Genomic DNA, 15502 nt, shown 5'->3' with positions numbered 1-15502 from the left:
AAAGAACACAGAACATAAAATATAAGCTTGGATGGAGAGCTCTAGCCATGGGCCACATGATGCTTGGACTGTGACAGTCATTCATAGCCCCAAAACGATGGAGGCCACGGTATTGTTTACCCATTGTACTACCGGATATGGCGTTACCACAGGGCCTGTTGTGCATGGTTGCCACTCTCCTCCGTGGTTTAATTATCCAGCTTTTGCCCTTGAAAACTTAAAAGCATTAAGGCTTAATCTCTAACATCTCAACTGGCCACTTTATATATCCAAAAATAAAAGGAACTTAACAGCTTCAAGGTGTCTGTTTTAGAAGTTGCATTTTTATTAATCAGGGATAAATATTTGCTTTGATTTGTGGACTCCAATAAGAAGGGGATATAACATCATTATAGAGGAAATGGGAAGAGCTGGATTATTTGGGATGTGGTGCTGATCCTTGAGGGTGGTGCTGTCAGTGACTTGGAGGAGTGCTGGGGACAGTTGACTGTGAAGGAGCCAGTCATTAGATCAGTCATGATGGGCTTTAGAAAAGTGTTTTATGTAGGGAAGGCTTAGCACAAGAAATTGGTCAGACAGTTGTGGAAGTAACAAAAATGTAAATATTAGTGCAGAGATCAGTAGGTTTGAGGGAAGCATGTGGATGGGCAGAGAACTGACCTCAGACGAAGCTACCTTTTAGAGGAAGATGACTGCTTCCAGCCTTGGGACAGCGGGAGAGTGGATGGAGCCATTCTGAGACAGCCAGTAGGAGAATAAGAGGTGGGGGAGAAGCATGGTTCTCTGCCCTGTCCTTCTGTCCTGTTCTTCTGAGGCTGGGAGAAATGTGTCAAGGAGTCAGAGGGTGAAGGACCCATGAAGGACTGGGAGGTAGATGATACCTCTAGTCCCTGCTGAGTATTAAATCACTGTGTTGCTCTGCCTCCTTAAAGTGTGTAGCTATGGAGACAAAATGAAAACTTGTTATCTGGTTCGCCTTCAACAAAACAGCAGTCACAGTAATCGTGGGAACAAGTAGGAAACATCCAGAGGACTTGTTTTGTAAAACAAATTTACAGTGTCATTACTGAGTCTGTCCAGGTGACCGTGACGTGTAATAAATACACGCTGGAGAGAACTGACTTAGACATCCGACGCAGGGACCACGTTTAATGTTTGGTATATTTAAGCAGCCCTATTTGAATTCTTATACCATTTCTTAATGGTTCTAAAGGATAAAGCATCGCAACCTGATGTTCTAAGCCTCGGGAGAAATTTGAGAAATTCTCTCTTAACAAAAAGACGTTGGCAAATGTTTTCATAATTCATTTAACCTCACCTTACCTATTTGTTGTGTGGGACGTAGGACAACTCAAAATGTTCCTGTCGCCCAGTGGAAAATGTGCTTAGTAAGCAGCAGAAGGGAATAATAAAACCAAAGCTGTCAGAGCTTCCTGACATAGGGACTTCATGCAGGGTTTAGGGAGGGAGTATATTCAGATGAAATGTACCTTCAACCTGCATTTAGGAGGGTCGGATGGTCTGCCAAAGAATCTGTTGCATTGTGATGGCACCCACTCACCAGGGTTGTGCATTCAAGTATGTGGGTTGACAGGAAGTCAGGCTGTAGTTCTTGTTTGTTCTGTGGGATTTTGTGTGCCTTTGTGATAATGTCACAGAGAGGGAAGAAGGAAAAGAGCTGGAATATTGACTCCGGGGGGGTCTTTATTTTCAGTATGCAGATCTAAATCGCCACGTGGATGCATTGAATGCTTGGAGAAATGCCACCGTAATGAAGCCGGAGCACAGCCTGGCATGGAATAACATGGTCATACTTCTGGACAACACAGGTGCAGGGGAGAAGGAGGTGGACATGAAGGTGTTCTGTGTCCGTCCAGTTCTGTTGGCCAGTCAGGGCGTGCAGACCAGAGTCATTCCCACAGGCTACTCAGGGCACTCTGGCCAGCGTTAGTCCTACAGTTTAAACGATAAGTAAGCTGGGTGCGATGGTGCCCAGCTTTAGTCCCAGCACTTGGCGGGGTGTGGCAGGCAGATCTCTGAGTTCCAGGCTAGCCAGGATGACACAGTGAGACTCCAGGAAAGGAAGGAAGGAAGGAAGGAAGGAAGGAAGGAAGGAAGGAAGGAAGGAAGGAAGGAAGGGAGTGGGGAAGGAAGGAAGAGAGGGAGGAAGGATGAGAATCAGTCTGGGTTGATTGGTGTTAACCAAAATAACTTTTTCTAGAGGTTGGGGAGATGACTCAGTCGGTAAAATGCTTGCAGTGCGGGCATGATGTTACCCATTATAAAATCCTAGGCACGGTGGTAGATACCATGCGACCTCAGCACTGGGGAAATCGACAGGAGATCCCTGGGGCGGCGGTCACTAGCCAGCTAGATTAACCTAACTAGGGAGCTCCAGGTACACTGAGAGCCCTGTCCCTGTCTTAAAACATAAAGTGGAGAGCAGCCCACTGAAGACACCTGATACTGGTTTCTGAACACATACGAGTACATGCAGCACACACAATGCTAATGTTGTCTTTCTTGAAAATGAAGTTTCCTCTAACATATCTGAATATAATGTGACGAACATCATAATGTACTGAGAATAAGTGTTGAGTCATGGAGGAGGGTATGTGATCAGGTCTCATTTATTCTGAGGCTGACCATTGAACCACACCACCCTCCAACATGCTGGAAACAGCTAGGTAAGCATAGGATCTGCTTTCAGGTTTATACTGAGAGCAATGGATTCTTAGTTAAAATATAATGCTGATGACTAGATCTGATTTCTTAGCCCATAATAGACCAGATTTGACCAGTTTGGGGTGCGGAGGGTCTGCTACTCTTGTTTTGCTATCTTACAATATTGGAGATCAGTCCCAGGACCTTGGATGTGGTAGACAATTTCTCCACCAAGTAGCCCTCTCCTGCCTTCTTTTTAAAAACCCAACCATCCCTTAAGAAACCTTGGTGGTTCTTTGACAGAATTGAAAACTACTAAGTCATCTAAACCATGTAGACGGGAGATAGATGCTTGTTTTCTAAGACAAACACAGGCCCCATACTTGGCTCTGAGAATATCCAGAAGTTAGTGTTGCTTTGCTGCACTTTATGTCCCAGTTTCGGTATAACTGGTATCTGGGAGAAAATTTAAATGGTCTAAAATGTCTCTTAGTAGGGCTGAGTTGCCATGTCTCTTCCACCCACTAGGTTATGGGTCTTCTCGTGTTCTGCTTGGGTCTTCTCAAGTAGTATTTTCAACACTGTGTATCATGCATTCAAGTCCTGCTCTGGAGAGATGGAGACACAACACAGTACTGATTGGTTTTCATTTCTCCTCCCAGGTAACTTAGCCCAAGCTGAAGCCGTGGGAAGAGAGGCACTGCAGTTAATTCCTAATGATCACTCCCTTATGTTCTCATTGGCAAACGTGCTGGGGAAATCCCAGAAATACAAGGTGGGTAAGCCAGAGATCTTGATGTCCTGCGGTCAGTCCAGCAGCTGACAGAAGCCACAGTGTTTCTTATGCCCAGTTCAGTGGAGGGTTAGGCCAGAGTGGGAGCACCAGGAGAGCTCTTGGTCAGATTCTTTTCATGGAGAAGTTACCTAACAGCTAGACCCGTGTCTTTCTCATCAGACACCAGCTTGTTCCTCGTGGAGAGGGAAGAGTAACTAGAATGGGACACTGGTGCTGAGTTTGTGTGCTACATGGCCGTTGTCAAGACGACTTAGCACAGTGCCACCCTTTCAGGGCACTGTCCTCCTCTTTTGCATGCAGAAGAGTCTGACCCTGTCCCTTGAAATAGGGAAAGAGTACTAGGTTTGTCTGTGGGTTCTGGCTTTTTTTTTTTTTTTTTTTTTTTTTTTTGGTTCTTTTTTTTCGGAGCTGGGGACCGAACCCAGGGCCTTGCGCTTCCTAGGCAAGCGCTCTACCACTGAGCTAAATCCCCAACCCCCTGTCTTTTGCATTTTATAAACCTAGGTTTCTTCTCTGAGTTACTTGTTATCATCAAGGCCCTAGATGTTTTTGACCCATGAAAATCATAAGATCTAAACTTGGGCACTAAGATGTAGCTCAGAAGGCTTGCCAAGAATGTATGAGACCTCCAGACTCGTGCACACACATGCACACTTCATCCACTGAGTTTTTCAGGAGCAGTAAGTTGTTGTCTGGGCTTGTGTAGGGAATTCTATGTAGGTTATACCACACTCTATACTCTGTATTTTGCACTCTGTACTGTTGAAGGAGCTGGTTAACACAGATTCCACCCCAGGAGAATCAGCCAGGAGTAGGTCAAGTCAGGGATATTTATTTCTAAATGACATCCTGGGCACCTCACACAGACAGAAAGACTTTGGAAACACTTGGAAAAGCAGTTCCACAGCCTGATATTTGAGTTATTACTTAAAATATTTATTAATATTTCATATTAATATTTTATTCCAAATCATTTTATTTCAGAATTATAACAGCTGTGTTTTATTTTGAACACCCCGAGGCCATGGATATGAGTCAAGGCTTAACAGTAGTGATTAGTTATCTCCTTTAGAGACCCCTACCACTGCATTAATCAGTTCCTCTCTAGTATCATTTCCTTGTACTCATTAGCTGTCACTATTGGTTTAATTTTCTGTAAACTATTTTATGTGTTTCTGTATTTTTGATTATTGGTGAGTTTAGGTTTTACTATACACTTTTAGTTTTAGCTTTTATCCTAAAAAACGTGGCTTTTTGAGATGTTTCATTTTATTTTTTATACCTGTACGTGGGGGAAGGGCGAATCAGCAAGGACAAATCAGGAGACTCAGTTCTCCACTGACCCAGCTACCTACAGCAAATCTTCAAGATGCTGATTCTGTTCACTGTATTGATTTTTCTATCATCGTACAGTCTATAAAGTGCAATTTCTATTATGGCAACTAAGCCCGGGGTTCATTTGGCTTCCTGTTCACATTGTGCCCCACCCCCACCCCATAAGTAGAAAATACTCCGTGTCACAGAGTAGTACAATCGGTCGCCTATCTATACACATGTTTACTCTAATGGACAAGGCCAGAGTCCTGAGCCTATGATAAGGAAACAAAACAAAATCTGAAATAAGGAGCTCATTTTAGGCTCTTGGGCAGCTACCAGCAAGGAGCATGATGGGACATTTCCAGCCAGGGTTCAGCCAGCCTAATCCAGCCAGGGAGCCAGCATCTCATACATTTCTTTTTTTTTTTTTTTTTTTTTTAAGTTAAGGATTTGGAATGTAAACATTTGGGTAGCTTTTCTGTCACAATAGAAGGAGGCTATCTTTTGTCCTTGGCCTATAGGGTCCCCTGTCCTGCTTGTTGACTGCAGGTTGACAGAGCCCTGAGCAGATCATAGGGAGATAGGGAAATGGGGGAAATGGTGTCTCACAGGATTGGCAGCTCATCTTCTTCAAGCCCAGGGATTGGGGGGAGCCGGGGAGGTGAGGGAGGGAGTGTGCACACATGCACACACGCACACATGCGTGTGTTTGCACCTATGTGTGTGGCTGGAACCAGCGACTGATGTAAAGTATCTTTCTCCTCAGTCACTAGCTGTCTTATTTTTGAGAATCGGAGCTGTATCTGGAGCTCAGTGATTCAGCCAGATTGACTGTTGAGAGAAGTCCAGCAATCCTCCTGTCCCTGACTTCCCAACACAACACCAGTGTTTGCATGGCTGCTGGGATACAGATTCAGGGTCTCATGAGTGCAGTTGTGAAATGACCAAATGAATTTCTTATCAGTTGCGACTAGCAGCTCGAGTGTACAGAAAATGTGTCTGCTGTATTGAGTAGTTCAGGTGCTAACAGCAGTCACTCACCTGCCCATGATTCAGTGAACGTAGTAGTCAGCCTGACTTCTGGCAGCATGATAGGAGAACATGGGTGGAGTTTGCATCTATTGAATGGTAAATACATGCATATAAAAAGATGTTAGCTTAATGATCATTAAATGAACCTCTGTGGTTCACTTTTAAGCCCATTAAAATTTATGTTGCTTTCCAGTTTGGGGCTGATGTGGGAGAGCCAAGGTGATGTTCCGTTTTTCCTGTGGTACTTCCCAGCCATCCCTTTCTGACTGTTCGTTCACTGCTTTGGGGTTTAAGAGCAGGCACAGTAAGAGAGTGTACCCCAAACAACTCTGGTCATGTATGCCACACTGTTAAGAATTCTGGTTTTCCTCATATAGGTTCTACCCGATTTATTTGCTTTATTTATTTATTATATGTTTACTTAAGAGACCATGCAACTAATATGTTCAACTGCTGAGCCATCGCTCCAGCCCTTTGAATATATTTTAAACACAGATAAATGTGTTTTAAAAGGTAATATCCTGTCATTATTAGAAACACAGGGTAGCTACAAAATCAAAGTTTTAACTCAGTCTCAGCTACTTAACTGTTCCAGACACAGGCTCTGAGTCTGGGGTTATGCTCTGTTTGCTTTTAAACGCAGTGTTTAATGTACTTTAGAAGAAAGTGTGTTACTTTTCCTTTGCGTTGATAAACCAAATCTCCAATTTTATTTTATTTTTTTCCAAATCTCCAATTTTAAATGATGGTCATTATCTATTCATCGGTCTAAACCAGCACATTGCCTGCGCCTAGAACCATCCAGATCTCTCCGTGGACCAGTTAAAGAGTTCACTACTTTCTTGAACAGAGTCATTAAAGGCTTATGGGACAGATGATCATGCCATGGGCTTGGAACACCTTTAGGCCCAGACTTATGTCTAGGCTCAGACACAGTCCAGGGGTGCTGAAGCATGCAGGGGCAGCCCTGGCACTCGAGGGCCAGCATGTCCTGCCCACACTCACTTGCTCCCAGACCTGCCTTTTCTGGGACACTCCTGTGTTGACAGGCTGCAGTGTCTCCATTTCTAGCCTTGGAAACTTGATTCAAGCTTCCTCTTTGATCTTCTGGTCCCCCTGCTGAGTTCAGCCTTGTCATTAGGAGTAGCCATTCTGTAAAAATGTGTGAACCTTAAGCCTCTGCCTACAATGGGTGTCACTGTCTACCCAGGGACATCCATGACCTTGGCATTTGAGCAGTTAGGGAAATACGAATTTCTAGGAACCCCTAGAACACGTCACCCATCCCTGTGGTTGCTCACTCCGGCAAACTCCCGTGAGGCAGCAGAGAATCTTAAAGGGAGTCTCATCATCTGGCTCTCTTATTTTCTGTAGTTTTAGGTGTTAGATGAGATTGATGGCTTTATTGAAACCCTTTACAATAATACTTCTGTATGACCAGGTTTTCTACATGCTCTGTGAGTTCAGAGTTGTCCACCTTGACACCCAGCGTACTTCCCAGGACACTCATGGGCTCTCCCACGGCAGAGAAGCTGCTGTTCTTGTACTTCAGAAAATGCAGAGGCAGAGAGGCAGAAAATCCGCTCAGAGAAGCCAGAATTGTCCCCAATCTCACAGCATTTGGCACCAGTTTCAGTGAGCTTGGATCTACATGTGGGAGACACATGCATTGTGGCCTGGGCTTATGTTAGTAGACATGTTGTACATCTATCTCTGGGCATCATGATAGAAAGTGACATCTAGGCTCAGTCTGGTAGAAAACCACTTTACCCTGCTTCATGGTGACCCCATTGCAACTAAGGACAACTTAGAGGAAATGTAAGTCTGTACAAAAGTCAGTCCATGCTCACCAGGGGCATTTGGTGACAGTCGTACACAGTATTGGACGGCTCCCATACTAGGTAGCCATTTCTTCCTCATTCTCTTTGCTAATTGCTGTTAAATGGGGGATCCAGCTTCATCTGGGATGTGAGGGTGTTCTGGGGTTCTGAGTTGATTAAATAGCTCATACCCCTTACCTGAGAGTCTGCAATCAGGCCTTCACTTCAGGTTGGGCATGCTGCCCTCTTGCGTGTCCTTGACAGCTTGGTCCTCTCCTTGTCTGTGCCCTACCCTCATTGCGCTCTGAATCAAGTCAACTGAATTATGTAGTGATATCCCAGCCACTTGTTTCACCATTCCCTCTCTCTGGTCACCACTGCGTTCTGCCACCCCTTGTCACCTTCTTTTGTTAGCTTCTCTAGCCTCTTTTGAGCAAGGCTGTTTTCTGGAAAGGATATGGTGGTAACAAAACAATGATGCTAGAAGGTAAGATGATTGCTTTTGCTTCATGCATAATACCTTCTGCATGTGTTTTGTTTTATAGGAGTCTGAAGCTTTATTCCTCAAGGCAATTAAAGCAAATCCAAATGTTGCAAGTTACCATGGTAATTTGGGTAAGAAAAATTTCCGCTTGAGTTATATTGAAATTTTGATATTACACACACACACACACACACAAGTAAATTTTAAAAGGTAACCTGTACTGACCCTGTCTCGGAATGACTTTTTTTAACGGGCTGGTGATACAGCTCAGTGCAGAGTGCCTACCTATCATACACGTTCATGCTCCTGTGCCTCATGAAAAACATTCCTCTTACAAAGCACTTAGTTCACTTTATTGTAACTGTCATCTTACAGTTTGATTCTTAGGTCAGAGCCCCTATTTCAGACTAGAAACACAGCTGTTATTTCACCAAAAGGTATATGGACCTCTTCATTTAAAATAAATGGCCGTGGTTATACAAACAGCTCAGCAGTTGAGAACACCGGCTGCTCTTGCTAGGACCCAGCTTTGGTTCCTAGCGCCTGTAACCCTATTTCCTGAGGATGTGACGTCTTCTCATCTTTATGGGCACCAGGCCCTGCATGCACGTGGTACACATATACACATGCAGGCAAAATATTCATAAAATAAAATAATAGATAAACCTTCAAAAAGTAAAATAAGTTGTGGGTGTTTTGTAAGGAATAAAATAAGAAAGGACTGGACTTTGGCGAGCCCAAGCTCAGTACACTGCTGACTGGCAGAAGTTTCACAGCAGCACTGAAGCTGTCTTGTGCCCTTCTTTGTAATAACATTTCTGGAAGCACGTGAATCCTGTCTTACGGTAAAGAAGAAACTCATGAGTAATGGGCAGGGCCCAGGGTACACTCCCCAGGGTGTGCGATTACAATAAATAAAGCTCTCAGTACAAACAATATTTTTTTAAACAGTGATTTCTGTAAAGACTCTGCAATGGTTCTTTGTGTGTGTGTTTGGGAATCCTGCAAGTTAGTCAGAAGTGCTTCCAACCAAATTCATCTCCTGCTATTTCAGCTGTGCTTTATCATCGCTGGGGACATCTCGACTCGGCCAAGAAACACTATGAGATCTCCTTGCAGCTTGACCCTGTGGCAGTAGGCACCAAGGAGAATTACAGTCTCCTGAGAAGAAAGCTAGAACAAATGCAGAAGAAAGATGTCTGATCTGCCCTTCATGTTGGGAGTTTGTGAGTGTGTGCATGAGGCCTCTGTTCAGATCGTGTGCTTATGTTTAGCCATTTAAAAGTCTCGGACATTTATCTTACTCTACTGTTGTTTTTTTTTTCTATGAAAACAAACACATGCAAAAAGACTATAGCACCAGCAATACTCTCTTGAATGACTGATAGGATTTTTGCATTGAAGTTGTATTTTTTCACACAACCCAAATGTAATTCTAAAATCTCAAAAAATGAAACCTTTTTTTTAAAAAAAAAAAAAACTAAACAGAAAAAAAATATTGAGTGAATTTCGCCTGTGTTAAACTGCATTTGGGGTGTGATTGTCGTTATGAGGTATGTAGACAATGCTTGCTGCCTCCTGCGACTTACATAACCGTCTGTATGTTAGCATGTTTACTCAATGACAAGAAAGTAAGTCAAGATTTGGGTTTTTTTTTTTTTTAAAAAGTCTTTTTGCAACAGTGTAACAAAGTTTATAAGAAATTATTTATTCACAGTTTTGCGTTGAACAGGATATGTAATTGAAGAAGGGGAAGTTTTAATGTCTGTATACTTATGTCTATTTTTTTCTTTCATAGGAAGGTATGGACTCCCATGCTTTTGTGATGTGTGTATGTATTCTCCAACATGTGTGATGTTAGTGCGCGGGATAATATTCCGGGGTTGGTAGATTACCCTGCCATACTTTAGGCAACCTAACATCCTGGTCTCTGTTCTGTCCAGTGTTCAGAGGGCTATCTGTGTGCAGACACTGTGTTTCCATGTTTTTAGCTGTAAAGTGGGTTTCCATCTCACACGATGTAATTACAGACATTACTCTATCCAGAAAATGCAAAAATGTAAATTCTCTTTCAAAAGAAGTCATAGCTCTGGATTGTGTGGTGTTCTTACAAACTGGGTTTGTTTTTTCCTTGTCACATTAGATCGTAACAATTTGTTTAGTTAGTTTGTTCTTTATATACTGTTGACCTCATAATTTATGCAATCTCTGTAATTTCTTAATGCAGTAAAATTATCACACAAACTGGCATGAAACTGTCTTGGTTTCTTCTTAGAGTCTGCTCTTTTCTAGTATATGAGTGAAGCTGGATACAGTTTCAGGGCTCACTGTCCATTCCTTTCCCACTGCTGTGACAAGACACCTGAGTAACAGTGTAAGAGTTAAGGGGCTTTTTTCACCTTATTATTCTCCGCAGGTCCCCGGCCTGTGGGATGCTGCCACTCACATCTGTACTGGCTCTAACAACCTCTCTTACACCTCCTTCCTGATGCATAGGTGCATCTGAATCCAGTCACATTTACAACAACCAAAAACCATCATAGGCCTGTTTTATAGAACTGTATTATGAAGTTACTGAAGTTGAAATAATGAGATCAATTGTAGATCCATATTGATCGATTTGATTCTGTGTACTGGATTTTGGAATACAGCTTTCACTGTTAATTAAAATCAAGCGGGAGAATCAGTGTGCAGACAGGAACCAGGCCTGGTGGTGTGTACATAATCCCGTCTACTTAGGAGGAGGATCACCAATTCAAGGCCTGCTTAGGTGATAGAATGAATTCAAGACCACATTGGGCAGCTTAGTGAGCCCCTGTCTCAAAGTTTAAAAATAAAAATGACAAGTCTGTTAGTCAAGGGTTTTCTAGAGAAACAGAACTGGAGCGGGGGAGAGTTTTGGATTGATTTGCACTGCATTGTTTCTAGGTTGTCCAACAATGACTGTCTTCATAATAGAGAGGCTGAGAACTCTTGCTGTTTGGTCCACAAAGCGGGTCGTCAGTAGTCCCAGTCTGACTCCGAAGGCCGGGAGAATTCCCCCAGATAGCCTCTGGTCTAAAGCCCACAATCATAAAGCCAGAGAAACTGAAGGAAAGCAGCAGCAGTGTAAATGTTCTCTACAGCCATTTGCAAAGGCAGGCGGGGTGTTCCTCAAACCTCAGCTGCGGCAGGACCTTGAGGCCCACATTTTGGGATGGGTCTTTCCCCTTCAGGTGACCCGGTAGAGATAACCCCTCACAGGTTTGCCTATTGGTTGGTTCCAAAGCCAATCAAGCTGATGATCAAGCAGGAATCCTGAGGTTAGAGTGATGTCTGTATAGTGTAGACCCCAGCCTGACAGTACAGACCAGAAGATATGGAAATGCCAACACTCACTTTCTGGGGACAGAGCTGTGTAGATGTAGACCAGCACTGTAATTTGTAGTAGTTGAAAAATATATTAGCAAAGGAATTACATTTCAAACATTTCTTTAAACGTCCCCAAAACAATACTAACAGTTTATATGGGGTGTATTATTAATCTTCCTATAGGGCCTACCTTGGCAGAAATATATGTAGGCTATGTAGCTTTTTGTTGATTTTTGTTTTAATGCTACTTGTTTGAGAGTAAAGAAAAAATAGTTCTAAAAGCTCTGGGTTTTTCCCCCTTCCTACGGATAAACTCTCTAGTCCAATAAAGATGTGTGCATCTGGTTCCCCTAAACTCTTGCTGCTTTGTCTGTCAGGATTCCCTCTGTTTTCTTTTAGAAGAAAATGGTCATTTAGTTGGATAATACTTCAGGAAGCATTTCAAGGCTGTAGATTTTATAAGTCCATCAGGTAAGCTTTTTTTTTTCTTTTATTCCTGTCTTAAGAGAGCTTTGGTATGTTTCTTGGTTATCCTAAGACTGAAATTGAAGGCTGGCTTCCAGTAACTTATCTACTTACCTCATTTTTTTTTTTTTTTTTTTTTTTTTTTTTGAGCTGGGGACCGAACCCAGGGCCTTGCGCTTGCTAGGCAATCGCTCTACCACTGAGCTAAATCCCCAACCTCTACTTACCTCTTAATACTTATGTATGTATGTCTGTATTTTGAGACAGGATCTTGCTATATAGCCCAGCTAGCTTCAAACTCATGATCCTTTGTCTCAGCTTCCGGATTAGAAGCATGTGCCACCACACCTGGCTAATAGCTTTTTTTATTTTAATGTTTTGATTGTTAATGACAGATGGGACAACATTTAAATGTGGGGAAGTCTGATCACAGTCCTCCACTTCCTGATCAGTCCTCCACTTCCTGATTACAGCCCTCCACTTCCTGATTACAGTCCTTCACTTCCTGATCACAGTCCTCCACTTCCTGACCACAGTCCTTCACTTCCTGATCACAGTCCTCCACTTCCTGATTACAGTCCTTCACTTCCTGATCACAGTCCTCCACTTCCTGACCAGAGTCCTTCACTTCCTGATCACAGTCCTCCACTTCCTGATCACAGTCCTTCACTTCCTGATCAGTCCTCCACTTCCTGACCACAGTCCTTCACTTCCTGATCAGTCCTCCACCTCCTGATCACAGTCCTCCACTTCCTGACCACAGTCCTTCACTTCTTGATTACAGTCCTCCACTTCCTGATCACAGTCCTTCACTTCCTGATCACAGTCCTCCACTTCCTGATTACAGTCCTTCACTTCCTGATCACAGTCCTCCACTTCCTGACCAGAGTCCTTCACTTCCTGATCAGTCCTCCACTTCCTGATTACAGTCCTTCACTTCCTGATCATAGTCCTCCACTTCCTGATCAGTCCTCCACCTCCTGATCACAGTCCTTCACTTCCTGATCACAGTCCTCCACTTCCTGATTACAGTCCTTCACTTCCTGATCATAGTCCTCCACTTCCTGATCAGTCCTCCACCTCCTGATCACAGTCCTTCACTTCCTGATCACAGTCCTCCATCTCCTGATCACAGTCCTTCACTTCCTGATCACAGTCCTCCACTTCCTGATCAGTCCTCCACCTCCTGATCACAGTCCTTCACTTCCTGACCACAGTCCTTCACTTCCTGATCAGTCCTCCACTTCCTGACCACAGTCCTTCACTTCCTTGGGTTTGTTTCTCAGCTCAGCTGTGTTGCTGCAGGTTCTCTATCTGGTCACTCAGATTTGTTTCAGCTTACATGCATGCTTAAGTTCTTTTAGGTTTCATCTCATTAGACACAGCCATCCATCCCCTCACAGGGCCTTCTGGTTTTGAGTCTCATATTACCTAGTGTATTCATTGCATATGGCTTCAGATTACTGACTTGAAAAGTCATATAGAAGATTGAGCTCAGCATCGAAGCTTCGAACATCTGTGTCTATATTCTTAATCAACCTGCCTGGACCTGGAGTTGACAGACACATCTTGGTACCCCTAGGTAATTTATTCACATGATTCTACCCATTTTTCAAGTTTAAAGATTTGTTTTATAAGGTGAAAATCCCAGTGGACACTGAAATAAATGACAAATGGCAGAGCGGGTTGTTTTTAAAAGAGTAGCTGTGGCAAAGGAGAGGTAGCATTAATAAATATTTTGTTCCCTCATTCATTCGGTAAAACGGGGGTGCCTGCTGTATTAGTCACTTCTACATTGTTCTGTTAAGAACACTATGGCCAAGGCAACTTACAGGAGAAAGCTAATTCGGATTTTTGGTTCCAGATAGAGTCTATTATGGCAGAGCAGAGATGTGGGGGCAGAAAAGAAGCTCACACCTCCAGTGGCAAGCACAAAGCAGAGAAAGAGAGAAAGCCACTAGGCATAGAGAAAGGCTTGAAACCTTAGTTTATGGGCAGTAATATACCTCCTTAAGCAAGTCCAAACTTCTTAAACCTATCCAAATACTGTTACCACCTAGGGACCAAATATTCAAACATTTGAGCCTATGGGTAACATTGAAACAGCCATACCTGCTATTCGCCAGAGTGACTAATTTCCCATTTTCACTTTGTAATCGTGGCTTCTGAATTGAGAGCTGTATCTGTGTAGACTGTGGCTATACCTCAGTGGCAAAGTGGTAATCTAGCATGCACAAGGCCCTAGGATTGAGCCCCAACACCATAAGGAGTAACGTTTTAAAAATTGTGGCTGTGTTCACTCTGCCTTTATTTAAGACACAAATAGACGTACCAGCCTGAGATTCTGCTTGTTTCTTTGTATTATTTATTGCATCTAATTATTGCAGTCAGGTTAATTTTTAACGTTACTGGAGACCCACAAAGGCTGTAGTCTCACTGCTTTCACTGAGGCTTTCCGGGGTGGACAACTCAGACACCTGTCAGAAAATTGGACTCAGCATGCCTCTCAAGATCACAGGATTAGCGAACAGCCAGAGCAGATGAGTCTTCTTGATGGATTAATCAGAGCTACTCATAATAAATGCTGAAAGAATGTTGATTAGAAAATCATCCTTTGTTTGGATTTTTTTTTTTTTTGTCCCAAATGAATTAATTGATTCAGGCAAAGATCAGCAGTGAATAAAACCATTCGCTGGGAGGCGAGCCCAGAAAGCTGAGCTCACTGCTGACTAGAATCAATACGTGACTCCCACTGTGAGGCCGTGTGAGTTACATAATCACCTACAAGAATTCTAAAGTAAATAGCTCCACCTGAATCTAAGCAAAAGTTGCATGAGTCCTGAGTTTAAGTTAAAAAACTACTGATGATGTTAAATTTGTTACGATAATTATGTAAGAACATTAGCGTGTTTTTTTTTTTTAAGGTAGATATACAAAGCTGGACGTGGAGATACAAGGCAGGAGGATGGTGAGTTTGAGGTCCTATCGGACTATGCAGCAAGGTCCCAAGTCAAGCTAAGCCACTTAGTGAGAGCTTGTCATAAGGGAGGGGGATGGGGGGAGGAAGGGGAATATAGAACTCATGGTGGCAGACATGGGGATATCTCGAGCCTGGCCCAATTCAAGGCCCACCTGGAGAACCTTGGGAGTTAAGCTAGGTCTGAGGGTCTACCCATCCTGGCTCCTATCCTCCTGTTCTGTCAGCCCTACCTGGTGGGGGTGAGAAGACAAAGTCTGGCAATGGAGAGAAATGAGAGTGCTTGTCGGGGCCACCTTTAGAAATGAAATTTGCTGTACACATCTGCAACGGTGTTTACCTACTTCTGCACTACTCTTTGGGAATCGAAATGATCAGAATCTTAACAAAGGCTATGCCAAATACCCTGACTAGCAAGTGTCATGCCACTGGAGCACTCCCTCACTGCTATGCTCACACCAACTGACTGACATCAGGAAACGCGTCATTCCGCTCCCACTCGGTTCCACACACAGCAATGTAACTTGCAGTGATATCACAGACCACCACTTTTATATGTTCTGGTTACCTCCAACTTTAAAGTTCTAAAATTCTAA

At 43.3% G+C, this 15502-nt stretch overlaps 2 protein-coding genes across 8 annotated transcripts in view; both read left to right on the top strand.

Annotated features, from left to right (window-relative positions):
- The window catches only part of Tmtc4 (transmembrane O-mannosyltransferase targeting cadherins 4), a 56137-nt gene extending 45769 nt beyond the window's left edge, over window positions 1-10368 (top strand). For 6 of the 7 annotated variants that reach the window (XM_087585467.1, XM_087585464.1, XM_087585463.1 and 3 more), the window contains exons 15-18: window positions 1715-1829; window positions 3327-3439; window positions 8175-8244; window positions 9168-10368. In XM_087585467.1, coding sequence (XP_087441593.1) covers window positions 1715-1829; window positions 3327-3439; window positions 8175-8244; window positions 9168-9316 — 447 coding nt within the window. In that variant the 3' untranslated portion in view covers window positions 9317-10368. The remainder of the gene's footprint in view (window positions 1-1714; window positions 1830-3326; window positions 3440-8174; window positions 8245-9167) is intronic. The other variant, NM_001134414.2, reaches the window with a different exon arrangement.
- Window positions 10369-13111: 2743 nt separating this feature from the next.
- Ggact (gamma-glutamylamine cyclotransferase) overlaps window positions 13112-15502 on the top strand; it is a 29270-nt gene continuing 26879 nt past the window's right edge. Inside the window, exons 1-2 of the mRNA XM_087585459.1 lie at window positions 13112-13511; window positions 14854-14897. The gene's annotated coding sequence lies outside the window, so the exon portion shown is untranslated. The remainder of the gene's footprint in view (window positions 13512-14853; window positions 14898-15502) is intronic.

Source organism: Rattus norvegicus, chromosome 15 (genome assembly GCF_021556685.1).
Source record: "Rattus norvegicus strain SHRSP/BbbUtx chromosome 15, alternate assembly SHRSP_T2T, whole genome shotgun sequence".
NCBI lineage: Eukaryota > Metazoa > Chordata > Mammalia > Rodentia > Muridae > Rattus > Rattus norvegicus.
The sequence above is the reverse complement of the archived record's forward strand: the minus strand, read 5'-3'. Positions and strand labels throughout refer to the sequence as shown.